General features: G+C 30.9%; 4 protein-coding genes across 4 annotated transcripts; 2 read left to right on the top strand and 2 right to left on the bottom strand.

Annotated features, from left to right (window-relative positions):
- Positions 1-150: 150 nt before the first annotated feature.
- Positions 151-2,712, bottom strand: LOC133672801 (peptidyl-prolyl cis-trans isomerase FKBP16-3, chloroplastic). Its single transcript, XM_062093333.1, has 7 exons — positions 2,434-2,712; positions 2,054-2,349; positions 1,865-1,948; positions 1,476-1,525; positions 1,235-1,283; positions 802-876; positions 151-442 (listed from the first exon to the last, which is right to left on the bottom strand). Exons 1-7 carry the CDS (start codon positions 2,471-2,473, stop codon positions 323-325), a joined length of 714 nt encoding a protein of 237 aa, XP_061949317.1. The 5' UTR covers positions 2,474-2,712; the 3' UTR covers positions 151-322.
- Positions 2,713-3,164: 452 nt separating this feature from the next.
- LOC133672366 (prohibitin-1, mitochondrial) lies at positions 3,165-6,811 on the top strand. The gene is made up of 6 exons (XM_062092757.1): positions 3,165-3,324; positions 3,826-4,002; positions 4,791-4,907; positions 5,112-5,282; positions 6,053-6,265; positions 6,395-6,811. The coding sequence occupies exons 2-6, from the start codon at positions 3,826-3,828 to the stop codon at positions 6,587-6,589; spliced, it is 873 nt and encodes a 290-aa protein (XP_061948741.1). The 5' UTR covers positions 3,165-3,324; the 3' UTR covers positions 6,590-6,811.
- Positions 6,812-13,745: 6,934 nt separating this feature from the next.
- On the top strand, positions 13,746-14,615 carry LOC133673510 (glutaredoxin-C9-like). Its single transcript, XM_062094365.1, has one exon. The coding sequence runs from the start codon at positions 13,836-13,838 to the stop codon at positions 14,295-14,297; it is 462 nt and encodes a 153-aa protein (XP_061950349.1). The 5' UTR covers positions 13,746-13,835; the 3' UTR covers positions 14,298-14,615.
- A 247-nt stretch (positions 14,616-14,862) lies between these two features.
- On the bottom strand, positions 14,863-18,835 carry LOC133673511 (uncharacterized). Its single transcript, XM_062094367.1, has 5 exons — positions 18,587-18,835; positions 17,757-17,858; positions 16,534-16,638; positions 16,347-16,433; positions 14,863-15,999 (listed from the first exon to the last, which is right to left on the bottom strand). The coding sequence occupies exons 4-5, from the start codon at positions 16,398-16,400 to the stop codon at positions 15,496-15,498; spliced, it is 558 nt and encodes a 185-aa protein (XP_061950351.1). The 5' UTR covers positions 16,401-16,433; positions 16,534-16,638; positions 17,757-17,858; positions 18,587-18,835; the 3' UTR covers positions 14,863-15,495.
- Between the last annotated feature and the right edge of the window lie 8,918 nt (positions 18,836-27,753).

The raw sequence follows: 27,753 nt of genomic DNA, 5'->3' as shown, positions 1-27,753 counted from the left end.
ATCAAGTAAGCTCTTATATGGGTTTTGACCGGTTCAATCTGGTCACGATTTAACTTATCAAGTTGACCAACTCGACCGAGTGAACTCCCACTCAATCCGACAAGAAACCTGGACCAGACCAAATGGTATGGGCTGTGAATGTTCAAAAACTTACATCAAGAAACGAACGCTCTCAATTTGTATAATATCAGGAGGGGTAAAAAAGAAGTAATGGGAGGCATACAATTCAAGAACTCACATTTTTAACCTTGTTTGGGGAGATCATGTAAAGGGAGAGAGGCAAGTCTGAAATAAGAAATGGGAGATGGAGATTATTCAAGTCTTATTCTTCTTCCACTTCAAGGCCTGGTATGTATTCCAAACTGACATCGAAAACTACAGGACTATTTGGTGCCACCCTTGGCCTTCCTGGAGCTGAAGTGAGTCCTTTCGGGAAAGCCAACTAGAAACATGAATAAGCCATGAAAACAACATAATTAGAAGCTTGATTACAAATAGAGATTATTGTTTAGTTGTCAAGAATACATGTTGAAAGATGATGTCTACCAGTGAGACCATCGCATCTCGTGATGGCTGTACATAGACTGATATGTATGGATCTATGCATCAAGTTTTGGAATTTGCTCCTAACTAGCTCTTTAAATCTCAAGACAACGCATAACGTAGAACGGTGAGACCATCAAGTCTTATACTGTATCATTGGTCCAATATAGGATTTCCATCTTACCTAGACCAAGGCAGCTGCTTGGCTAACATCCTGCAACTATCTACAATTTTTTTAGTAAGATGAGAATAAATTACCAGTCCTGGAATGTAGAGCCGCCGCTTCCCTCCAACTTTCATGCTCAGGATCCCTTCATCAAGTCCCTTGATCACCTATTCTAGTCATTCAAATTGAAAAGAAAATCAATGGCAGTGCATTTTCTGGTTCCACATGTACCAGTCATCAGAGCATGACTTTATTGCATTATGCAATGCTTACCATGTAATGGAATTTGGAGATTATTCAACAACATAAGGAACATATGGCATCACCAATCCACCATTGGATTCGTAAACAATTACCGAAACCTATCTAAAAGGATAACTAAATATATTTTGATTTAAGGAGGTGATAGAGCAAAATCAGAATTTGCAATGTTAAGCAGGACTTGAAGCTAAAAGCAGCAAACTCACTTTCATGATCAGTGGCACAGGGCCAAGCTTAACATGGATTACCAATTATGGAGCTTACCTGATCGGAGCCAACACGAAAGATATAGAGCTGCCCTTTCTCCAATGAACTGCAAAATGAAAGGCAAACAATGTTTGAAATTGAGCAAGTTCTCGTAGGCCGAAAACCCACCACAGTTGGCAACTCTGCCCTGCCCCCTTTATACCTAGACACTAAATTTCATCCATTTTTTCGCAACGTATTCCATCATCCAGAATTTTATCATTAGACATCACTAATGATCAGAAAATCAACAATGTACCTGTCAAAAATTTGCCCAGATGGAACCATGGCAACATAATTAGCAGCAACCTGTGAGTATAAATGATACTGACATTAGATGGGGTGCACAAGTGAAAGAAAAATTGAATCCAAGTAATGTTTATCCAAACTGATCAACCAGTAAACCTAGCCTAATGGCCAATTCCTGTAACTAATGATACAAATAAAGTGAACGAATTGAAGATCTACTTATTGTCCTGGTTGGTTTTTGTTACTGGAGAAATTTGTGCAAGTCTAGCTAATTCTTCCAAGTGGGAAAGGTGAGCAAGAAACATGGATTTGGCCCACAATTGATAGGTCAATTGGTGAGTCTTGGAAGCTAGAAATTGGTTACTAGAGCATCAAAACATGATTTCTCAATTAATTTACCTGAAAACCAACTGGAGGACTAGGGCCTTGACCAACTTTAATATCCTTGAACTGCAATCCAGACTCTGTAGTCACTATTGGCACCTTCATCAACAAAGAGGATTAATCAACCCAGAATTTGAAAATGACCAGTCTTAACAATCTTATCAAAATTAAGAAAAGGGGGTCCATGTAATAATCTCACCATACATTTTCAAGCTCTTTCTCACAGTTTTCATCACATAATCTTGGCTTATCTTCTGGTGGCAATCCAGCTGCTTTGGCAATATCATCAAATAAGCCTATATTACAAAGACTTGAAACCCCTAATACCAGCCCAATTACATGATCTCTTCTCTTCATCAAACTTGTATCCACCTTCTTCTCTCTTGCTCTAATTCTAAGGTCCAAGTTTGAGCATTGCACATTAATGTTCATCAAACCTTGGGCTTTGTCAAAGACATTAATAGTGCCATGTCTTTTGGTAGTTTTGCCAGAAGAAGAACCTGCATGACACAATAAATGTGAAAAATGAACGTGATGGCAACAATGAAGTGGTTCCGAAGGTGAAGAAGAGATTGATTAGTTACCAGGTGGAAGCAGAAGAGATGAAGGAGAACAAGAAGCCATTTTTTTTCGTTTTGAAAAAAATGATTGAGGAGGCTGCAATGACTGGAAGTGGATAACGAAATCTTGATGCTTATTTAACTCTTGCTGGCTTGGCTGCTCTAGCTTCACATCCAGACACTAATATTTTCGTTGCAATTTATTCAAGAGCATAAATTTTAATTGATTTGATTTTCATTTAAAGCACTTGAATTGCCACAAAATTTTGACTTCAAATCATCATTGATTACAGAAAATAAATAAATTGCTGTTATCAATCTAATCAAAATAAATTAAAATTCCATTAAATTTATGATAATTTAAATAAGAAAGATAAACTCGATATGGTGTGGATAAACGAACTCAAGGATATATATATATATATATATATATATATATATATATATATATATATATATATATATATATATATATATATATATATATATATATATATATATATATATATATATATCCAAATGATATTTTTTATCAACTCAAAATTTAGTTTGAATTAAATTTATTATTGAATAATTTTAAATATTAATCTAGTTAAATTTAAATGATTATATGATTTTTATTATTATTTTATGATTATATGAGTAAACTCGTAATTTAATTTATCTATGGCAATGATTTTTTTTTATTCAAAGTAATATTATTTTAGGGTTTAGCCTTAAAGAAGAAGAGATAAAAGGTGGGCTTCTTAAAACCAAAAATTACTTGGCCCAATTCCTTGACCCTCTGCTCAAGCAAGGCTCTCTCTTTTTCACAATGTTTCGCTGAAAGACCCAAAACCCTTCTTTGTCTCTCTCTTCTTCTCGGCGCTATAAACCCTAAACCCCTTTCTCTCTCTCCAGAAGACTCCATCGAAGGTGGGTTATCATTCCTTTTCTCTTTGTTTCTTTCATTTTCTTTTCAAAAGCATTTCTTTGTTAGTATTTTGTGAATGCTTCTGGCATCAGATATCAGTATCTTGTTGGTTGTTTCAACTAGGTTCTTTTCATTTTGTACTAAAATTAAGAAACTAGAGTTCTATAAGCTTAAATCTTGCTCCTCTTGCTTCATTTTCCTTAATAACCTAACAAATTCTCTCGTTTCTTTAATGGGTTTGTTTATTTTCTTTTAGTAAGTCGAGATTTTATTACTTTTTGTTTATTTTGTTAAAATTTGTGTTCCCAGAAAGCAAAGTTATAAAATTTTGAGGTCTTGATTGAGTTTCCTTGATGTGTTTTTTTGGTTTTGTTTTGTAGAGTAGGAAATGTGAAAATGGGAAATAAACAAGCTTTTTTATTACATATGATGCCGACATTGTTGTTTGCTTTTGGTTCGTTGTTGGTTTGACCTTGTTAACGTGAGTGATTTTGTGTTCTTAGATGAATTTCAAGAATGTGAAAGTACCCAATTTGCCGGGTGGTGGTGCCATTGGAACTCTGATTAAGCTTGGAGTTATTGGTGGGCTTGGTTTGTATGGAGCTGCCAACAGTCTTTACAACGTTGATGGTGGACATAGAGCAATCATGTTCAACCGTATAGTTGGTGTCAAAGACAAGGTTAATTTCCTTACTGTGGCCTACACCAAGAATTGTGTAAAGCTAATGATGGTTGTTTATTTTGCTTGTTATCAAATCTGACTTGCTCCTCATATTTTGTTTTCATGGTGACCCTTTTCTGAGTGGCTGATGCTCATGTTATATGTACTGCCAAATCTGCTATTTAACATATCGGGCTGCTTTCTTTAACATTTTGCAACCTTAATCAATGTATTTTGGGACAGACTTATTGATATTGTTTGCTAATGAGAAATATGTTGATCCCTTTTGCATTTCCTTACCTTCAACAATGCCATATAATGGTGGGTGAAGTTGAAACCATTCCGTGTTCTGTGATTTTGTCTTTGTATTTGGAAATCAGTGTAGCAGAATACTTGATATGGATATAAGAATGGAAATTATTTGCTTGGTGATTTAATATATTCCGAAGAATATAAAGCCTCTATGGACCAGCTTGATCACAATTATTCTTCGGATGACTGTCTAATTTTATTATCTTCTGTTTCAATCAGTTACATTTTTCATGCACTCTTAAATGCTTCTTGACTCATGTTGGGGTGGTTGGTCCCCGCTTCAATGGTTGAGTTTGGGGTAGAGGGGCTGGCCACTTGAAACTAGAGTTTTGATTCTCAAATCACGATTAATTTAACAATGCAGTTGTTGGACTTATACTGGATGGTATTTCCCCCCCACCATCATTTCATTTGTAATCTTGATACTATGCCTTTTACTTCTGTATTTTATTATGTGCTCAAACATGTATTGTTCAATGTGTGTTCAATGACCAGGTTTATCCTGAGGGGACACACTTTATGATTCCATGGTTTGAAAGGCCCGTCATTTATGATGTTCGTGCACGACCCCATCTGGTAGAGAGTACTTCAGGGAGCCGTGATCTCCAAATGGTAGATGTCTTATGCCTTTAATATTTCCTTAAAATCTTATTATAGATTTTTGCTGGAACTCTGTTGGACAACACTTCTTTTGTTGATGCACTCAAATAGGTTGCCGAGAACTCTGAATCTATTGACTTTAGTTTTCTATCTTTATGCATTATATTAAAACACTTGCAATCTTTCTTTTTGAATTGGTTTTAAAATTGTTAACAGGTCAAGATTGGGCTTCGAGTTCTTACTCGTCCTGTGGCAGACCAGCTACCTGAAATTTATAGAACCCTTGGTGAGAATTATAATGAAAGAGTTTTGCCTTCTATCATTCATGAAACACTGAAAGCTGTGGTTGCACAATACAATGCCAGTCAGCTCATCACTCAGAGAGAGGTAAAAATTACTAAGCATTCAAATCCTGGTGCAAACTAACACTATCAGTTTCATTCACCTGATCAGCAAGGGGAAGTGTTTATTTAACATGTTATTTTTGTAGATTCTCCATAATTCCTAAATTTGTTGAAATAACCTTTTCATGAGTATTGTGTATATAGTTGCTAAGGCATCTATTTGATAGCATGTTGACGGACCCTTAGTTCTGTGTAGGCTATTAGTAGAGAACTAGGGAAGATAATGTTCATATTTTCTCTAGCTTTTCATTATTTTGCACTATTAAGTGGGTATTTGGCATTGAGAGTGGCAATAGCGGTGGTGGTGTAAGTTTTTACGGTAATGTATTAGAGCGGTGAAAAACATGTAGAAGTGTTTGGTTAAATATGTTGTTGAAAGTATGGTTATATTGAAAATAAAACACACACACGCGCACAGAGACACGTATATTATAATTTAAGTACAAACCAAAAGCTGGAGAAGCTGCAATTTGGTCATTCTTTCTTTTGTGTGCATGTTGCTGTTCAGGCACTATTCTCTGTTGACTTTGGTTTTTTATAGGCTGTTAGGATGATTATATTGTTCCTTCAGTCAGGCATCAATTTAACAGTAGGCATCTGTTGGCTGTTGTTAGAGAATCATGGAAGATATTGATCAGTCTTTAGCTGCTCCATCACTTTAGCATTGTCTTCTGGATATATTGGCTGTTCTTTTTTGTGCACGTAGCTGTTCATATGCATCATTCTGTGTTTCCTAATTATCTTTTTTTATAGGCTGTTAGTAGAGAAATAAGGAAGATTTTGACAGAAAGAGCGGTCAATTTTAACATTGCACTCGATGACGTGTCCATTACAAGCTTGACATTTGGGAAAGAATTTACCGCTGCCATCGAAGCCAAACAAGTGGCCGCACAAGAAGCTGAAAGAGCTAAATTTATTGTGGAAAAAGCTGAACAAGACAAGAAAAGTGCTGTTATCAGAGCTGAGGTGAGACAGAAGAAGTCTTGATCTATTTTAGGACAAAGGCCTTCTTGTTTTCATTCGACCTGCATTTGAAAATTGCACTCCTCCTCCCCCTTTTCCTCTCTTTATTCATTTATCCTCTATGGATTACAGGGAGAGGCCACCAGTGCTCAGCTCATTGGTCAAGCTATTGCCAACAATCCTGCATTTATCACTCTAAGGAAGATTGAAGCCGCAAGAGAAATTGCACATACCATCTCAAATTCAGCCAACAAGGTTTTCCTTGATTCCGGTGATTTGCTGTTGAACCTTCAGAAGATGGAGTTAGAGACCACTGGGAAGAAATAGGTTCATGTAGTTAAACTTATTGTCAACATGCCTACACCACCTCGTAAAGTTTTGTTTCTCACAGCTATCCATTTGGGATGTCTCATGAACTAATTAGTGAAACAAATGCATAATTATCTTTTGAGACAAACAAGGGATTATATTTGGCTTCAAAAAACTTATGTTGATGGAGTTGTGCAGCTCCAAGGGGAACCTCCTCAATGGAACCATTTTTTAGACAAATATTGGACTATTTTTCCATGTTGTCCTTGGTATCAGATGATTATTCTTCCAATTCCATTTGCCAATGTATAAATAAATGCTTAGGTAAGCATGATCAATAGGAGATGGAAATTACAAATTGTTGCATTGATTGTTCGTAATGTCTGTTATTAAAAAAGATGCAATTTCCTTTGCGTGCATTGATTGGTAACATATTGTGATGACAAGCTAGTGGAACACTTTCTTTCATTCATGTGATGATGGGGTTCTTACGCGTCCTTGACTACGTATAAAGTCTTGCCGAGGGAGTTTAGTGCCCCAGAAAATAAAAATAAAAATAAAAATAAAGTAGGTGTGTTTTTTGCGAGGCACCTCAAACTAATCACACGACTTCGTTATTCTCCCTGCGCGTAGTGCAAGATTTATATAAATCTTTCCATGATGGGGAACAAAACATATATTAAACCCGTCAGGATTGGCTAATCTTAATCTAATTAAGGTTTGATTTAATGCAAATGGTCTTGAGTCAATAATTTAGTAGGGATACTAGTTAATCAGCCGTGGAAACCCTCTAATTCAATTTCTTGTCTCAACTTTAAAATTCTTCTATTCAATTTCTTACCTAACTTAGATATTAAAATTAAATTATATGTTAGTTGATTCTACATTATTTAATTAACTTAACCATTTTAAAAGTAATTTGATTGACAGTAAAAAAATATATAAAAAAAATTTAAAAAAATATGAAATTAATAAAAAAAACTTTCTAACCTAATTTCTTGTCTAATATAAATTTAAAATTAAATTATGTGAGAGTTGTCTTGATATGACTCAATCGACTTGGTCAGTCTAAAAGCAACTCGAAAAACTAATAAAAAAAATCTGAGGATGAAATTGACAGAAAAAAACATCTCTATAACTTTTTACTTAACTCGGATTTAAAATTAAACCATGTGATAATTGTCTTAACATAATTCAATTGACTTGGTCGATCCAAATAACAATATAAATGATTGTTAAAATATGCTCAAGAATGAAATTGAGAAAAAAAATAATAAAATTAAAAGGGAATAAAAAGAAAAGAAAAGAGGAGGTGGCTAAATTGAAACTTGAACAAAAGGGAGTTTTTCCAAGTTTTTTTAGTTGTATGAGGTAATTTATTCATTAATTTGGTCTCAAGTAAATTATTCACATCCTTCAATGATGCATTCATGCATGGTTGTTTATTTTTAAATTGAAAATTAAAGGGTATTTTTAAAATTTTATGTGTCAACCAGTTTTTTTCTCTCTTTTTTTCCCAACGAATTTAAAGATATACTATCACATCAGCTGCGTAGCCTATATGTTCAAACTTCAAAAAAAAAAAAAAGGAGCAAATCTTCTGAGCTATCAAACCTAACTTTTAAAGCTTAGATTATAGTATATTACACAACAATTCCATTTATCACCTAATCAATCGCGTGAATGATGGATGGATATTTTCCTCTTACAATATGTTACTAATTTTATCATACCATATATACCATTTTAATTAATAATTGAGATTAATTTATCTTAATCTTAGAATTAGATATATATTGAAGTAAGGATCTGATGTGAGGTGGTTGGAATTTCCCAAATCCTTGCGTGTTGACAATTATATTTTCTTGGTCAATTTCTTTTTTTTTTAAGTTTAACGTGGATTTCTGAGCCAGCTTGCATGTACCTCGACTAATCTCACAGGTCCTGAAGTTAACGACCATGTAAGCCTCCAGTAGCTATTATATAAGCAACCACATGACTCGAATTTGAGATCATAAAGAAAACAAATCTCTTAGTCCTAAATTTTTACTATTGTACCACCTCTTGGTCAATTCTTGATTTTTCAGGTCTTGAATTAATGTTAGGCAGCTTGTTCATGCTCCAATAAAACTTAGCTACGTGGATATGTTGGCCAAATTTGGTTGCCAATGATGCATCTCGACAGCTATTTTGCTTTGCAATTAAAATGCTAGTACACCTACAATTCCCATATTTCAACAAGATCAAAGATTATGTTATTGATTTAATTTCTAGTCTACCAATCTTTTTTCCCTTGGTGATGATGATGTTAAAGTTATTATCAAACTTAACGTAAATAAATACTCGATTTAAGATCTAGATTATTGATAAAATAAGTAAATTTAGATTGATCCGGATCAATTGAAAACACTATCATTTTAAGATTACATATTATTTTTTTAATTTTATTTTTAAAAATAAAAATTAAATATTGATAAAATTAAAAGTTGACTTGAGGTTGATGTACAAGATTAATTTTCATTTAATTTAATTTAATTTAAAAATTAATTTATAATAGATCAATAAATCAATATATTCATCCGCACGCGCTAGGTATGATTTGAATTGTTTTGTAAGTGTATAATTTGTCAAATATATCGGCTGTGTTAAAAAAAAAAAAAAAAAAAAAAAAAAAAAAAAAAACTACAATTGGCTTCCTAGCAACAGCCCTCTGAAAATTGTAAACAAAAAAGGGTTGGAAAGCTACCTGCGACAAGAGAAAAGGATAAGGTGATGTAGTTATTCCAACTAAAAGGTTGCCATTGAACAAATTGATAAAAAGCTCTCATGAACTCACTTATTGATCTAAGAATAATATTGTGAAAAATAGTGAATCAAAATATTCCAACTATGGTAGCGGTAGTGATTTATAACTCAACAACTTTGATTTATAAAATTAAACTAATTAAATGTATGCGAGTTATAATTTTTTTTAATTGATCTAAGACATTTAAATTAATTGATCTATGACATTTAATTAGTTTAACTTTATAAAAAAGTATGTGGTGATTAATTTTTTTAATCAAAATTGTCATCTCTCTCTATCTTTTCTCACAAATAAATTCATGTTTATCTTATGAATAATACTTTATTTTTAGATAAAAGATATATAAATGTGTACATTTATATTTATTTAAGTATCATGGAGATTGTCTAATTTGATCACGATTCATATCCTAATTAATTTTAAATAGATGGTTCATGCGAAAACCTCACGAAAATCAAGTTGTTTTCAAAACTGATAGATAGATTTTAAATAGGTTGGAAATATTATATACTTGAGTAGCACAAATACATAGAAAACAAGGTTTTAAAGGGTTCAAGGGAATCATATTCGAAGCTCAAGTTAACATCCATGGTGGAGGAAAATAGCTTTCATCAAGGCTACGTTAATTGTGTATGTCTAAACAGTCTAGTTTAAAGACAAAGAAGAAGAGTTTCTTGTCACTAAAAGAAGATCTCTTACCATGGATTTTAAGGTTGTTTATTTAGATATCTTTTGAACTCACAAAGCATGTTCATGTAATGTAAAGGTAGGATGATCATTATACGTCCCATCTAAAGTTTTTAAATTATTTAAAGGCAGTGAAAATAAGTCATTGTAAAAGTTGCACTAGTTATAGTTTGTGTGGGTTGTGTATTGTTGATAATAATATAAATAAAAATTAATATTTAGGATGGTGTTTGGTTATTATTTTAAAATAAAAACAATAAAAATAAAAATAAAGAACACGAGAATTGGTTTGGTTGGATATACAAAGTCATATAAATAAATATGTTAGTGAGACAATAGAGTATTTTTTTGTACTTTTAAAACTGGTGATATAGAGAAAATATATCTTTCAAGATTATATTTATTATTTTGTATTCTTAAAATATTATTGTAAAAACCTTTCAATTCTAAAATTATCGAATTAAGACATATAAAAAAAAATAGTTATTATCATTGTTGTAAAATTCATCATCATTGTTGTAAAACTCAACTTGAAAGTCGATCCAAAACAAAAATCGACTAACTAGTCGGGTGCATCAACTCGGGTTGACCTGAGTCAACATAAAAATAAAAGTGATTACTATTATAATTTTAAAACCAACGTTGTAGTCGACCCGAGACAAGACACGGGTCATGGGTCGGGTTGACCATTGACTCAAGTCAACGTAAAGACAACAGTTGTTATTATTATAGTTTTAAAACCAGACTTAAGAGTCTAATCAGGACAAGTCACGGGTAGACCCGGGTCATAGTTTTAAAACCTGACTCGAGGGTTCAACATGGGCCAATGCCTGGGGCATGGGTCCTAAGAGACAAACCAGGTTAATCCAAGATAACATAAGAATAAAATAGTTATTATCATAGTTTTAAAACTCAACTTTGAGGTCAACCAGGATTTTTATTGTGTTAAGTCGAGTCAATTATTTTTTTATTTTTTCTTAAACCTAAACCAGTTCAAGTCTCAGGTTGACTTACTAGACCAGTCGAGTTTTATAACTAAGTTATTATAATATTATAAATCTCAACACTCAATATAAATTAAAAAAAACAAATAAATTTAATTATTTTTTAAAATATATAAGTTGGATAATAATACATATGAAGATAAAATAGATTTTTTTATATTTACTCTATCTTATACACCATTATATATATATCAATCTCTGATATTTCCGTCTCTTCTACAACTATCAGTAACGACACACATTGTTAATAGGCATGACTTCATTTAATGTATGAATGTTTTATGTGTTGGGTTCGAGTATGTCAGTCATGTTCCAGATTTTTTTTCTTCATAAATTCTACCCGAGGGTATTATTGTCTTCATAAAATTTAAATTAGCATCCGAAAAAATTGCCTTACCGGGTAATATAAATACCTCAAAGTCTAACCTAATGAATTTTATAAAGGAATCAAATCTCATCCCTCATTAATTATTTATTTTTAATGGGACCAAAATGAATTGATTTAGTATTCACACAAAATTCCATGAAAAAATAAAAACCCTAATTGTGATAGGTGTTATCTAGACAAATGTATGTTTGAAAGTGTGATTGTAGTTGTTTTTGAAAATATTTTTCATTTCAAAAATATATTAAAATAATATTTTTTTTATTTTTTAAAAATTATTTTTGATATTAATGCATCAAAATAATCAAAAAATATCAAAAAAAAATATTAATTTAAAGCAAATAAAAAAATAAAAAAATTTTAAATTTTTTCAAAAATATTTTTAAAATATAAAAACAAATAGAATTCAAATTGGATGGTACCACAGTTTGATAAGTAAATTGAAGATCTTTTAAAGAAATAGTTAAATATAAAAAATATTATCTTTTAAATTATTTATTTATTATATATTATAGAACTCGGACACACAATTATTTTCAAGGATTACTTCACAGACAACTTTTTATCTTTTTCTAAAGAAGCCACGGAGCAGCCGCGAAGCGCACAATCATACATCCATAAACTTAGAACACGTGGGCATTTTTTATGACGTCACCCCACGTCATAACCGCGGGAGAGGGCTGTCTGATCCACGTGGAGGGTCCCGGGTTTGGCGTCACACGGACTCTTGATGATGTGTCTGTGAGGCTAAAGTTTGTCGTTGGCTTTCGTCAGCTCTCGCCCACCGTCCGCCAGCGGCATTTTTCTTTTGCGTGTATGGTCAAATACGTGGCAAGAGATTAAGTAGTTAATTAATAATAATAATAATTAATGATTTTTAGATATAAGTATATTGGGAATAAATTATAGTGTGCTCCATACGTATTTGTTAAGAATTATTTTCTATAGAAGAGATAGACAAGAAGAAAGAAACAATAAAGAGAATAATAAATATATATTTTTAAATTTAGATAAAAATATTCTTATTAATATTAACAGATCATTTGTTTATGTGTTTAGAATTATATTTAAACATGTTTAAAAAATATTTTTATCTTAAAAAATATTAAATAATGATTTTTTTTTATTTTTTAACTGCGACATAGATATGTCAAAAACAAAAAAAAAAAGTATTTTAAACTATTATATATTTAATACAAGTAAGATGGTGAAAGAGGGAGAGAGACTTGGATTTCACATAATTTACCTCATTGGAATTAGCTATGTTCTTCTTGATTCGAAGTTTGGATTGAAACTCAAACAATAACTTAGAGAATAAATTTACTTAAAACTCAATCTAACAACTCATAATTATTAAATTTTGAATAAAAAAAATGACGTTTACAATTTGTAAAGATCAAATCAATATATATTCATGACGCCTAACCTGTAAATAGATCTAATCAAATAAAAAGCAGTGACTTTTAAGAAAGAGCAATGGGATGCTAAATAGTACTTCTATACATCAATATGTAAACCAACCTACATCTAGATAAATTCTTTCCCTTCAAGCTAAAGAAACAGAAAAAAAAATACAATTTAATCTGTTTTTTAAATTATTTTTTATCTATAATTTAATCTAGAAAATTTTTTTCCCTTCAAATTGTTAAATAATATTTATATAGTCTTATTTATTAATGATAGAATAGTACTTTTAATTTAACATATATATATTTTATTTGTATTCAGGTTAAGATTAAGCGCTCATAATATAAAAATTATTTAGAATTCTAGTTTTTTTTTGTGTTTAATGCGTTAATATCGTATTTTTAAAAAAATATGAGAAAATATTATTTAATATATTTTTAATTAAAACATATTGCAATACATTACTAAATACACATTTTATAAATAATATTTTAAAAAAACTTGAAATAATTTCGGTTTAGATTATTCTAAGTTAATTTAGTTGATTTATAATTAAAAAACAACCTAGTTTAATGCGAGTTTAATAACTTTGATATTATCGTACAAGTGATCAACAAAAAAATTGTCTTCCTCGGAGTGTGCTAAGATCAAATCCAATACAATAATTCGAGAACAAACACATTTATTATGGAGACAAGAAGATAAAGGTTGACGCCTGACTCTTACATGCTCTAATTTAAAAATAAATAAATGCAAATAGTGAAGGATGACACAAATCAAACGTAAGCCACAACCATCATGCAGCGTGTAACCAAAAAAATAAGGCTAACTGCCGTTGACGCCTGACTCTTTCATATTTATCAAGTCATCCCCTCTCCATTTTCTTATATACCCTTCTCTTCTCGCCATTTCTAGGCACCTTAGCTCAACATACACAAAACCTTCTCCTCTCTCTGTCTCTCTGTGTCTTTAACCATGCAGCAGGCAATACCTTACAAGTCATGGCCACCTTTATACACCAACAACAAGCCTCTAATAAGCCCTTTCCAACTTATTGCCCGCCACAACAATGGTGGGGTGGTTGCAACTCAAGAAGTGCTAAAAGGGTCAGGAAATATGAGCAAGATGGTGCAAGAAAATGCAATCATAGTGTTTGCTAGACGTGGATGCTGCATGAGCCTTGTAGCGAAACGTTTGCTTCTAGGGCTTGGTGTGAATCCAGCAGTTTATGAGATTGATGAGGCTGATGAGATTAGTGTCTTAGAAGAATTGGAAATGATCTGCAATGATGGTGGAAAGGGGAGTAAGAAGAAAGTACAGTTTCCTGCTCTTTTTATTGGTGGAAAGTTGTTTGGTGGATTGGATAAACTTATGGCTGCTCATATTTCTGGAGAATTGGTTCCTATTTTGAAAGAAGCTGGAGCCTTATGGCTTTGATTTTTCTGCAATTTTGTGCTTGTCTAGCAAACTAATTGATTTCCTTTTCTTTTTTTTTTTTTTTATCTTTTTCTTCTTCTTTTTCTTTTTTCCTGTTTTAGATTTGAGATTATAATTTTGTTATAGAAAGAAAGAAATACACAGTGGATTTTATTTTTTTTTTGCTGTTTTCTTCTCCTTCCAATGATTTGTGGAACTTTAAGGAGATTGGAAGATCAAGTTCTACTTCTCTCTATTTGTTATGCCAGCCTGACTTCTGCTCTGGCAATTTTTTGTCTTTCATAATGTAATGGAGGCAAAATGCTACAGAACTTGTCATGCCCTTGTTGACTTCTGCAAATTTAAGTGCACAGCTGGTTCTTGGTAACACATGTTGGCATTTTTCTGCTGGGGTTGAGGAAAAAGACTTCTTTGCATCACATGGAACCACTTATTTACATCTCACCTCTCTTACATGACAGGCCACCTAAATTAGTACATGGAAAGGTGGGAAATACGTTATTGAATAACTAAGGTGTCAAGAGAAAATGCATGGCAGAGTGGTTGAAAACCTTAGCTGCAGATGTAACATTGGAAAATGCCTAAATATTTTTTTACTTGTAAAACACAGAATCCATGTAGCAGCTTGGAAGTATACATCCTTGTATTGCATTAAGCACAACAAATAAAGATACATGGTTGGGGTTTGGTAAAATTACAAGCAGTTAATTGTATCCGACGATGCATCAAAGTCAATCCAAAACTTCGACTTACTGACAGACGGAGAGAAGAAGATTGAATTTCAAAAGATGCAGCCTTCATTTCTAGAGGCTGATGCAAATTGTTTTGGTTTGACAAATTAGATGTTTCCTCAAGTAAATCATCAAGTACGTCATCTTGAGTGGCAGCAGAAGTGGTTTTTGCCGAAGCGACAGGCATTTCTTGCAAGTAGTGGCAGAGGCGTAGCAACCTCTTTCTCTTGTAAATTAGATGTTTCCTCAAAGTAAATCATCAAGTATGTTGTCATCAAGTACATCATCTAAAGTGGCAGCAGTAGAAGTGGTTTTTGCAGAGGCAAGGGCATTTCTTGCAAGTAGTGGCAGAGGTGTAGCAGCTTCTTTCTCTTTGTAAATCAGATGTTTCCTCAAGTAAATCATCAGGTATGCTGTCCGGGGTGGCAGCAGTGTAGGAGTTTTTTGCTGAACCAGTGGGATTTCTTCTAACTTCTGGCAGAGGTGCCAGGAGCATTTTTCTCTAAAATGGGTAAAGTACCAGACCCAAAACAAGAAGAATCAAGTAGCTTGGTCTCACTAAGCGAGCCAGGAAGCATATACAGGTTAGACTCAGCAGCTTCTGCTTCAAACGTGGGCAGCCTGCTCTTAGGGACAGCAGAACTCACATTGAACTGTTCTGGGGGCTCAGGAGCTGTGCTTTGATTGGAATTTCCACACTGATTTCTATTCAAATTACCCTTGACATCTGATCCCTGAATGAATGAAAATGGGTCTGTATTGCCTATGGTCAAGCCTGAAGCAAAAACCTTGGTATTTTGAATGACAGCCTTATTCTTCTCAGAAAAATCTTCAAAAGCCAATTCTTCAGAGATTGTTAAGGTTGCTTTAGTTTGAGTTGTTGGTTTTCTGTCAGGTCCATGACTGCTGCTTGCCTCTGATCCTGTTGTTTGCAATTGGTCATATTCCTGGCTGCTGCTTGTATTTGATCCCTGACCAGATTGTCCAATAAACCATGTTACACGTAGTATAATATATCCTATCTAGAGAATAGACAAGCAATTTTCATCCTAACCTTATTTTGTTACTATGCGACATACAGTGACAACTTTGGAAACAAGAAATGACCACACCAATTAATAATCAGAGAGAAACTATTTAAAAGAACGCAAGCAAAACAAGAACCAAGAGTGATTAACCATTTGTGGAAGTGCCTTGTGAAACGAGAAACAGATTTGAGTGAAGAATATTTTCAAGCTGCTAGTTCTTGATCTAAATATTACTAGCAAGCAATCACTGAGATCTTCTTCTATATATCTTTCAACTGAATATTTTGTACCTGTTTATAAAGTACAAGGTAACTCTGAAGGAAACATTTTCCGTGAAGCATCATAATGTTACTGAAACACCCCAGTTCTGTGAGACCCTACACAATTGGACAGACTTTTCTTGACGTCAAAAGTGGTAATAACTGATAAGCCATATAAAACACACATTCAAAGGTCATATGAGAATGTAGAGCATACCAATTCTGTTGCTAATAGATCTGCTTCAATGAAGAGCCTCCCTGATACATCTACTTTAGCTAGCTGTTCTGCAAGAGCATGCAAATTAAGGGAGAGAAATGATGCCTGATAAAAAAATGGGTAAGGAAACTTTAGGAGAGTATATAAAGAACTTGGACAACCAATATGAAGGTAAAGAAAAGGAAAGTAGCATTCCAATAAGATAGTAACAGGAGTAACCGCATTAGCATGAAGATAATGCATTGTACTTGTACTACCATATGCAAGAATACCACTTTATTCTAAATTGTGGGTACTTCTGCACTTCCAAAAATTTTAAATGTTTAAGCCTACAGAAATGGATAAATTTGACAACATTAAATCGCATTTTGGACAAGTGGCACACCTTTGTACAAATATTCTAGGCAAGGATTGGACTCAAAATTTTTCTCACAATCTCCTATCAACAAGGATTGAGTTCCTTACTCTCCTTGTTAGAGAAGGAAATGTGGACATAGCCCATACCAATAGCAAAGCACTTTAAACTTTTCTTTTCCAAGATACTCATTGAACTTCACAAATACGGTAAGTGTCAATATAAAATAAATCACTCATCCATCAAAATAAAACCTAGGTTTGAGCATATGTTTTGGATGTTAAAATTTCCTGTAAACATGATATTTTGTTTGTCCAACAAGCTATGAACAAACAGGAACCAGGATCAAGATACAATTTGTCTGACTTGCATGTAAGGAATGTTAAGTTGAAGAAAACTAAAGAAGAGAGCCCTACATAAAGTGTCCCAGTATAACATCTCCACCCTTACACTACTGCACATCAATTTTCAAATTTAAGATTATCGTTGCTCTTGGAGGAACAGGGGAACCCAACACAAGCTAAATTACTTTTATCACCACAAAAGGCACTTTCAAAATTAGCACATAGCCTAATGATAAGCGATAGTTTTGTTGGCATGAACTAGTGTCCGGGTTCTAACAGTTCTTCATCAGACCACTTTCAGGTGGGCAGAGAATGGAAAATAAAAACTAAAAAAGATGATAGTAAATCTCTTTCTACAATTAATGGCATATCAAGAAGCTGCCTTACGTTAAATATTAAATTATTAGATGAGTTAACACATTTGAATTGAATTGCTATACTCCTTTCTCTATCATTTTAATATCTTACTCTAAACAAAAACGAGAGATAATATTTAATGAAAAAAATGAAAAATAAGCAATTACCTCATGAGTTGAAGTAGTTTTATCCTCCACAACAAAATTATCATCCCCGATCCATGATAGAATGCTTTCTCTCTGACTGAAAGCAAGGGGTCTACTCCATGCCTAAATTCCTCTTTCATCAAGCACTTGAAGTCAATAATTTACCAATATCCAAAATAAAAAACAACCTCAAAAACAGTGTGCCTCATGCAACCATTTCTTCTACACAAAAACCAACTGTCTAAACCAGCCATCAGAAGGACCAGTAACCTTGCCAACAATACAGTCAGATTTATTAGTCAATAATCATCAGCAACAAGTAACAACTGGATTGTGCACAGTCAAAATGCTAGCTAAGTGAGAAATTGGCAACAATTCAGACAAGAGTATAATCAATTTCTGAACTTTACAAAGTGATTGCAAAGTGCAAACGATATGCTACGGAAGCAAATCGAAATGGGAAATGTTCACAGCAAATAAACAAGAAATAAAAACCTGAAGCCTAAACTGAGAAGATGTTTCAAAATACACGTAAACTGCAACCAAACCTAAACAAATTACTATTAACCTGTTGAATCCCCACCACGCACAAATTTGTAAGCCTAGTCCAGTTACTGATCAAGAAAGAACCCTTATACTTGAAACAGAAAAAAAAAATTAAGAAAAAACTTCAACTTCAATTCCATACAAGTATCCATCCACATTTCATTGCAAAACAATTCAAATTGCATTATCAATTGCACATTAATTACTATTCCTTATCATCATTCAAGTTTTTAATTCAAAAAACTTACGTACATATTCAAAAACATACCAGCCAATAAGTCCTCAAGAGAAGGAAAGTTGTCAACCTGGTGACATTTTGATAGAGTTTCATCTAAGAGGTGCTTAAAGTCAGCACCTTTTCTCTTTGGCAAAACAAGACCATCATCCTCAAAGTTTGGTTTTTTAAGGTTATCTCCATGTGGGTTTTCAAGATTGACTCCAAATTCATCTTCATCATCATCTCCACAACGATCCCAGTTTGAAGGAAGTCTTGATTTTTGAGGTTTTTGCTTGTTTTCAGTTGATGGGGCTTTGTTGGGTTTTTGCTCTCTTTCATTTTGCTAAAGCTTTTGTGTCCATTTCACTTCTTTCAAGTTTCAACCAGGTTTTGGAGAATTTTCTTTGCTTTGATTCTTCTTTGGTTTAAGTTTTGTGTAAACCGGCATGTCATCCCATAATGAGGAGTCTACGCCCATGATACTCAATGTGGTAAGGGCCCACATGGAATTGATGCTCAAAATAAAAGCCCAGCTCATGATACACAGGCAAGAAGAATTTAGTGACAAGGCCCACACCGGGACTGAGGATCAAAACAAAAGCCCATTGAGCAAGAGATATTGAAACTCACAACCTGACCACGTCATAAGAGTTTAAAACACCTGTGATCAATGCCCAAAAGATGATTTATACACCGAACTAGTATGTCGCCTGCTACGAGGGTTGGATCAGTTGTTTTTTTAAATTAAATTTTATGAGAGTTAATCTAATTTAAATTGATTAATTTTATTGGTTTAAATATAATCTGATAAGTAAAAGTATGATTGAACTTTTAAAAAATTTTAAGATGAAAATTTTTTTAAAAAAAATATTGAGACAATAACATATTAGATTGACTCGGGTCCCCTCGCAACCCTAGTTATAGACTCTATTCGATTTAATTATTTTAAAAACATTATTTAATTATATGATAAAAATAGATGCTCACAAAATTAAGTATCAACCTAAAAATAAACATTTATTTAAGATAATGATAATCCTATATAAAACAAATAAATATCAAGCATGCACTCTATTTCCAAACCAATTCAATATTGAAGGATGAAATAAAAAAATTAATTAAATGACCAAAAACAAATAAAAAACATATATAGTTGATGGGTAAACTTGTCAAATCTATGAATCAAATAATTCGAGTTAGAATATCAAACTTATGACCAAGGTTATTGACTCCATTGAGATTATAATATGTGTTTTTCTTAAAACTACTTTTTATTTAACTATATGATAATAATAGATGATTGTATAATTGAATACTAATCTAATATCAAGATTTTTTTTTGAGATAACAATAACCTCATAGAAGATGAAACAAAACCAATTATAAAATTGAATGTCTAATTAATCCAATATATATAAGGATGAAATTAAAAAAAAAAAACTAAACTCGCTAGATCTGCAAATCATGTTAACTAGCCAAACTTGTGAATATGTTCATGAACTTTATAAAGTTTAATAAAATAGATTTTCTATAAAAAAAATTTAATTATATGAGAAAAAAAATATCCTATAAAAAAAATGAAATTCAATTAAAAAAAACATCATCAAACCCGTAAACCAGAGCAACCTAGATTGCTTTAACAAACTTGCAGACCATGTTAATGTTATTTAAAGATAAAATAAAAAAATAAATTATTAAATTAAATTAAATTTATCTCAATATTAAAAATAAAATCAAAACAAAAATTTAATAATAAAAAAAATAGATAAGGAGCATATTTGTGCATCAAATACAATTCAATTTGAAGGAAATCCCTGACGATGATGTTGAATATATATATATGCCATTTTAACTTCATTTATTTATTATATGATGATTATAGTTATTACACTCGATTGAATTTTATAGTTTGATTTATGAAATTTATTATCTAAAATTTCATTCAGATCAAGTTTTAAACTAAATAAAAAGATATACTAACCAGATAAAAATCTAGTTATTTAAACCAGGTTTCTAGAGACATGGTTAAATACCTAACCAAACATAATCTAAACTCAGTTGCATCAGCTATAAATGTATTTTTTTAAATAATAAATAAAATAATATCATATTAATAAAAATAATTAACCCAAAATAACCCAATAATTAAAAAACATAGAATGTGTTACGGGTCTATTCCGTCAACGATGGTGGTAATGCTTTTGACATCATTTCCACTCACCATTATTTACTTGTTACAATTCTTGAAAAAACTCTGTTCATGCTGGTTAGTAGTTTTAAGTACATCATCTATTTAAACGGATGTAAAAAAAAAAATTACATGAAGACATGGAGTTAATATTATAAGATGAAGATTATAACATATATTAAAACGATCAGTGTTTTACTGTGGACTTTACAGTGCAGTTTATAATAAAATACTGATACTTTAAGTTTTTTTTTAAAAGTTGTTTTATTATTTTTAGCTATTTTTTTATACCCTTTGAGATTATTTTTTACTTCTTTCTTTGTTCTTTTTTTTAACAAAATGTTTTTGTTTAATTTATTTTATTAATATTAATTTTTTTATTTAGTTATTAGACTTTCATGACATGTTTTCTGGGTTTAACGGGTTAACCTGATTTGACAAGTTAATCCAAAATTTTCTTTTGCTTTTTTTTTCTTTTTAATTAATTTTTTTTGTTCAGTTTAGTTTGTTAATATTAAATTTCTTTCTATTTAGTTATTAGACTTTCATGATACATATCCCGAATTTCACGGGTTAACCTGGTTTCACGGGTGAACCCAATTAATTCTAAGTTGATCCGTCAATTTTATTTTATTTTCTTTTTTTCATAAATATTTTTTGTTTAATTTAGTTTGTTAATGTTAATTTTTTTATTTAATTATCAGACTTTCATGACACAGATCCTGAGTTTAACGAGTTAACATGATTTAACGAGTTAACCCAGATTTTTTTTTGTTTTTTTCTTTTTAATTAAATTTTTTTCGTTTAGTTCAGTTTGTTGATGTTCACTTTTTTTTATTTAGTTATCACACATCATGACAGAGATCTCGGGTTTAACGAGTTAACCTGGTTTGATGATTTAACCTGAAATTTTTTTTTTGCTTTTTTTTCTTTATAATTATTTTTTTATTTAGTTTAGTTTGTTAATGTTAAATTTCTTTCTATTTAGTTTTTTTTTTTACTTCTTAGAGGTTTTTTTTTTTCTTTTTCATTAATTTTATTTAATTAATTTAGTTTATTAATATTAATTTTTTTTCTATGTAGCTCTCGGTTGATGCCTTTAGTTTTTTTTTTGTTGTTGTTGTTTTTATGTCTTTGACTATGAACTGCACAATGCAGTCCACAGTGAAAAGACTGATGAGTTTTGTATTTTTTTTCTTTTTAATTAATTTTTTTCGTTTAATTTAAATTGTTAATGTTAAATTTTTTTCTATTTAGTTATCAAACTTTTATGACACAGATTCCAGATTTGACGGGTTAACCTGGTTTAACGAGTTAGCCCGGTTAATTCTGGGTTAACCCATTAATTTTTTTTCCTATTTATTTATCAAACTTTTACGACGTGAATCTAAGGTTTGACGGGTTAACCTGGTTTGAAAGGTTAACCCAGTTAATTCATATTTTTTTTTCTTTTTCTTCATTAGTTTTTTTCTTCCTATTAGTTTTTTTCTTTTTAATTAATCTATTTAATTATCACATTTTTATGACACGACCTTACAGTCAGACCCACGTTCAATGCTATTGGGTTTGGTATTGCAGCCAAACCCACTTAAATTTGGATCATGCAAGTTTAATGTTATTATTAATATTATAAATATTACTCATGGGTCAGACGTTGCAACCAAACCTAAGACTCTTGAGTATAACTTTGTAGAAAGACCTAATACTTTTAGATCTTAGCTTTTTAAAAAATATAAAAAATAATTAACCCGCGGCATCGCGAGGGTCATGTAACTAGTATCTTACTAAAATTGGTCATATATATGCAATTAAATCAACTTTTTTAATAGATTTTGTTGATTTCTCCCATCATCTTAGTTAAGAGAAGGCCACAAAATCCAGGAATGAATTATTTTGAAGAGGATGACATGAAGAACGAGTTCTTGAAAGTAAAATTTCTCGTCGGTAGTGTTAAATGGAGATTAACAACATGAAATTTCTGTCAGTAATTACTAACAGAGTTAGCAACGAGTTTTTTATTATTTATGTGAGAAAAAAAATCAACTTTTTATTATTTTAATATGTGCTAAAACCCCATAAAATTATAAACAATTGATAATTTAGTAATTAGTACCAGTGGTGTAGTAATTAAATAAAGATTATATATAGACCATCCCTTTACAAGTTTCTGTGATAGAATTTGACGAACTTTTTTTGTTCACGTTCAAGATTCATAGGATCCCCAGTCAATACACAACAAATCTATAATCTCTTTATGAGCACATCATGTTGCATAAAAATCTTGCTCTATAGTCTATATATATAGCTAGTTAATTTGTACTCTGTAAAAGTACCCTAGGGTTCTGTTTTTTTCATGGAGAGTACCTCAATTTGGGCACTAGCTAGCACTACTGAAGATAACAAAGATCACTTTCTGATCAATTTTTTCTCTCATCATTGCTTGCTTCTCTTCTTTGAATAACATATTCGTGGCAAACCGAGTGGAACCACGTATGGCCCTGCTGCATGCCTTTCTTTTGAATCATCCATGTTTGAATTCCTTTAGAGAAGGTGGTCTTGAGCAAGTTCTTGTCTTTTCTTTGCTTAATTCTTCCTTTTTCTCTGTGTGATATATATATATATATATATATATATATATATATATATATATATCAATGATTAACGATGGATATATACTCACCCACACAATTGTTATCATATTACATTCAAAGTCCGTTTTTCTTAGTGGGAATTTAGTGCCTGTCAAAAATTTGATGGTGACCTTGTTTCTCCTCAATTCATAATTCTAGATGTGCTTTCACATGAATACTTAATTAATTACATGTTTAGGCATTATATGGACCAGCAATCTCTATCTTTTAATCATATATATATATATATATATATATAAAAGGACGTACGTGTAATTAAAATCTTTCAAGGTTTAGGTTTTATATATTTGTCTATGCCACTACATAAACAAACGACGAGCACTTAGCCAGGAGATAAGTGAGTTTAGTTTGTTCTTCAAAAATTATCATTTAGAATTTAAATTTTTCAAAAGATGATTGAATTCTTTTTTTTTTTTATCGTCAATTTACTTGTGAGTATGGATGCTTTGCTTAAGAATTGAAGTAGCTAGGAGGGATCAAGACTTGGTACGTGCAAGAAAGTTGATCCGAGTATATCTCATCGTTAAGAAAAAGAAAAAAGACATAAAAGGTGAAACATGAATAGGTTTATTGGTTTCCTATTTAAGAGAAGAGAGGGGCCATCCATAGCTAGCATATGGAGAGAGCTAGAGTAAGTGGGGTGCTTTAACTTTGCTTTCCGAGCCAAAAAGAGAATCTTAATGTTGTTATATATCATGGAATTTAAATATTAATGAGTACATTATCATTTCGTACGTTGAATGAGTTCATATATAGTGGTGGTCTCATTAATTCTTTTTTAGCTTATCTATAGTACCAACTTAAAAATAATATAAATTATATATTAAAATTTTATCTAATAATTTAAAATTTTAAATTGAAATGATTTTTTAATATGATATTAAAATTTGAATGATCAAGCAATAATATGAAAGAACTTTAAATTTAATATTAATCGAATAATAAATTAAAAATTAAGATATGTTTATAAAATATTATAGCAAAAAAAAAAGTAAAACAATAATTGATACCCGTTTGGAAATCATCAATGGTTGTGATTTTTAAGTATTTGATAATATTTTAAAATCTAATATCACAGCGTCTAACTTTCATGTATTATTTTTAAAATTATAATTTATAGCTTTTCAAGAATTTCGGTCACAGTTAAAAAGTAATTAATTTCCACAAAATATATATACCTGATCGCCGGGATCTAAGCTGCCTTTACAGAACTCGCTCATGTGTATTCATATGTGAAGGTTGAATCATTTACGAGAAGCTATTTGTCTTCTTCCTTTGAAATCTTAAATTCTTAGATACTATGATCACTAAAGCATTAGAAGACAAAATTGCTGTTCTTTTCTTTTACTAAACTTGTCCTCCAGGTGGGATGACTCTGTCTTGCTTCTTCTTTTTCCTAATCAAAGATATATACGAGAGACATTCAATTAATTATGTTCATAATAGTACATGCAAGTACTTCTAAATTCGTGAAATAAATAAAGTTAATCGATCTTCAGATTGCTCAAAATCTCTCCCAATTACACCTTTGTGAGACCAAAATTGGGTGTTTGTACGTAATTTATAATTTTTTTTTTAATTTGTTGATAAAATATATAAGATGAAGAATGATGATGATTAGAGATGATAATATCATTCATGGTTTATATATAAAATTAAAAGATATAGAGAAATTATTATTCATCTGCACCCAATACACTATGAATTACAATAATAATCCACAATGTATTATTTTTTTTTCACTTTTTTTGCACCTTTTCTTCTCTTTTTTTCACTTTTTTTTTCACTCACAATGTATTACTTTCTTTTTTTTCCCTACAACACTTTCTCCTTTTTTGTTTTTTTTTTCCAAAATTATTTTTGTTAACTTTATTTTTTTAATATTAAGCTGGTTAAAAATTTCGTTTTGTAATTTTTTCCTTTAAAATACTATGGATTGCTATAGTGTTTTTCCACTTCGTTTTTCTATTTTATTTTTTTTATTTTTCAAAATTTTATTTATCGATTTTATTTTTTTAATATTGAGCTGATTGATAATTTAGTTTTGTAATTTTTTTCTTTAAAATATTGATGATTGCTACAGTGTTTCTTTATATATATTTTTTTTTTTTTATGATTTTCTCCAAAATTATCCTTTTCGATTTTATTTTTTAATATTGAGCTAGTTAAGAATTACAATTACAATATGTGAGGAAAACACTGTAGTTTTCCTTGCAAATTACTGTAGATTGCTACAGTGTTTTTTCCTATATGATTTTTTTAAAAAATTGTCTTTGTAAATATTATTTTTTTAAAATATTAACCTGGTTAAGAATTACAATTACAAGTAAATACAAGTAAGGTTAAATCATGTAGGGAAACTACTAAAACTTTCCTCACAAAACACTATAGATAGATATAGTTTTTCCTCATATGGTTTTTTTTCCAGTTTCTTTTGTGTTTTCTTTTTTTGTAATATTTTTTTCAAAATTATATTTGTCAATTTTTTTAAAATATTGAGCTAGTTAGAATTTAACTTTGTAATAAAACTTAATCATGTGGGGAAAACATTGTCGCTTTTCTCACAAAACATTGTGGATTGCTATAATATCTCTCCACATGGTTTTTTTTCTTATGATTTTTTTAAAATTATCTTTGTCAATTTTATTTTTTTAATATTGAGCTGGTTGAGAATTACAATTATAAGTCATTACAAATAAGGCTAAATCATGTAGGAAAGCACTATAGCTTTCATCACAAAACACTGTGAATTGCTAGTGTTTCCAACATGGTTTTTTTTCCTTGTTTTTTTGTGTTTTTTTAATATTTTTTTTCTAAAATTTTCGTTGTCAAAACACTGTGAATTGCTACAGTATTTTTCAAAAAAAAAATTTAATGATTTTTTCTAAAATTATTTTTGTCAATTTTATTGGGGAAAGCACTGTAGTTTCCCTTACAAAACATTGTTAATTGCTACAATGTTTTTTCTCATAAGTTTTTTTCCTTCCAAAATTATCTTTGTCGATTGTTTTTTAATATTAAGTTGGTAGAGAATTTAGCTTTATAATTTTTACAGAAAAGCTAAATCATGTGGCGAAAACACTGTATCTTTCCTCACAAAACACTGTGGATTGCTACAAATTATTTTGTTCAGTCTCTAAGTTTTTGATCACCAACAACTTTTTTTTCCGTCATGAAATATTGGCTCCATCATACCTTTAGTTTCTATTACTTATCTATCATAGATTCACAATTATAACATTATCAAATATATTTATTTTATAAACCCGCGGCAATACGTAGGCATGCCATCTCGTATATATCTAAACCGGCTCGAATGAATAGTTTTTTTAAAAAAATTTAATTACCTTATAAACATTCATTAATTTGATCTTTCAATTTTAGAAGAAACTAATTAAGGAATAAAACTTATTACCACGCCATGCTCAAAAAAGATACAGAAACAGTACTGCAAAAGAATATTCATGTCAATACTATTTTATGTTTAATTAAAAAGCCCATTAAACCTTGAAAGTTGAAGCCTTTGGGAGTGTTGGAGGAGGAGAGAATATTCTGAGGCCGCCACAGTTCAACAGCTAAGTTCCAAAGATTATTTACTAAACAAAGTTAGAAAGCAAGAACATGATTAGATTATGATTAAGGGGTTAGCAGGAGAAGTCAGCCCACAAGGAGACGACCGCTAGCTCACAGTTCTAAAAATTCACTGCCTTTGTCAGCTGGCTGTTTTTTAACCTCTTCCCTATACTTTGATTAATTATCTATTATTATAGCATAATTAATTAAGATTAAGAAATAAAGTAAAATCACAATTAGCTAGGGCATCTCAATTATATTCCCTTCTCAAATTTTCTGTTGACTTGTTGTAGATCTGAAACAATGTTTACTATTCACATGTGTGTCTCAACTTAAAAACTAATTAAATGGTGATGCAGTTGATCATGTTCCATAGTTAATTTAATTTCACTCATGTAACAAAAGAAAGATTTTACTTAAATATATTCAATAATAAGTGAGTTTCCTTTCAAAACATTCATTTCTAATTTGAATCCAAGAAAAGTACTCTATGAGAAGAAAAAAATCTCGTGAATACATATAAAATTATAGTTATGAAACTTATCGTATCATGAATGAAGTAGATCAATCAAATCCAAATCAATTCAAAACAAAATTATTGTAAGATTTGTTTTTTAAAAAAAGTTAAAACTACATGTCAAATAAACTCTCTTCTGGATTTTGAAATTTTGACCAGATTATCTATTATTGGAGCTAAACTTAATTTTAACAGATTGTGCATGGCAGATTTTGTTCAACACCCAAAAGATTACTAACCAAGATTTGCATATTTAATTATATATGCAAATGAGGCATGACATGATTGATACCTTCTTTGAAGGAGAAGACTAAAATTTTGACTAG

The sequence above is a fragment of the Populus nigra genome, chromosome 14 (assembly GCF_951802175.1).
Source record: "Populus nigra chromosome 14, ddPopNigr1.1, whole genome shotgun sequence".
Taxonomy (NCBI): Eukaryota; Viridiplantae; Streptophyta; class Magnoliopsida; order Malpighiales; family Salicaceae; genus Populus; species Populus nigra.
This window is presented reverse-complemented; position numbering and strand designations above follow the sequence as displayed.

Excerpts from the sequence above, each read along its gene's own strand:
- LOC133672801 (XM_062093333.1), bottom strand. The coding sequence starts at position 2,473 with ATGGCTTCTTGTTCTCCTTCATCTCTTCTGCTTCCACCTG. Across the intron at positions 2,350-2,433 it reads ATCTCTTCTGCTTCCACCTG|GTTCTTCTTCTGGCAAAACT; the intron begins GTAACTAATCAA and ends TGTGTCATGCAG. Across the intron at positions 1,526-1,864 it reads GTCCTCCAGTTGGTTTTCAG|GTTGCTGCTAATTATGTTGC; the intron begins GTAAATTAATTG and ends TTATACTCACAG.
- LOC133672366 (XM_062092757.1), top strand. The coding sequence starts at position 3,826 with ATGAATTTCAAGAATGTGAAAGTACCCAATTTGCCGGGTGGTGGTGCC. Across the intron at positions 4,003-4,790 it reads TAGTTGGTGTCAAAGACAAG|GTTTATCCTGAGGGGACACA; the intron begins GTTAATTTCCTT and ends TTCAATGACCAG. Across the intron at positions 5,283-6,052 it reads AGCTCATCACTCAGAGAGAG|GCTGTTAGTAGAGAAATAAG; the intron begins GTAAAAATTACT and ends CTTTTTTTATAG.
- LOC133673510 (XM_062094365.1), top strand. The coding sequence starts at position 13,836 with ATGCAGCAGGCAATACCTTACAAGTCATGGCCACCTTTATACACCAAC.
- LOC133673511 (XM_062094367.1), bottom strand. The coding sequence starts at position 16,400 with ATGATGCTTCACGGAAAATGTTTCCTTCAGAGTTACCTTGTACTTTAT. Across the intron at positions 16,000-16,346 it reads ACCTTGTACTTTATAAACAG|GGATCAAATACAAGCAGCAG; the intron begins GTACAAAATATT and ends CAATCTGGTCAG.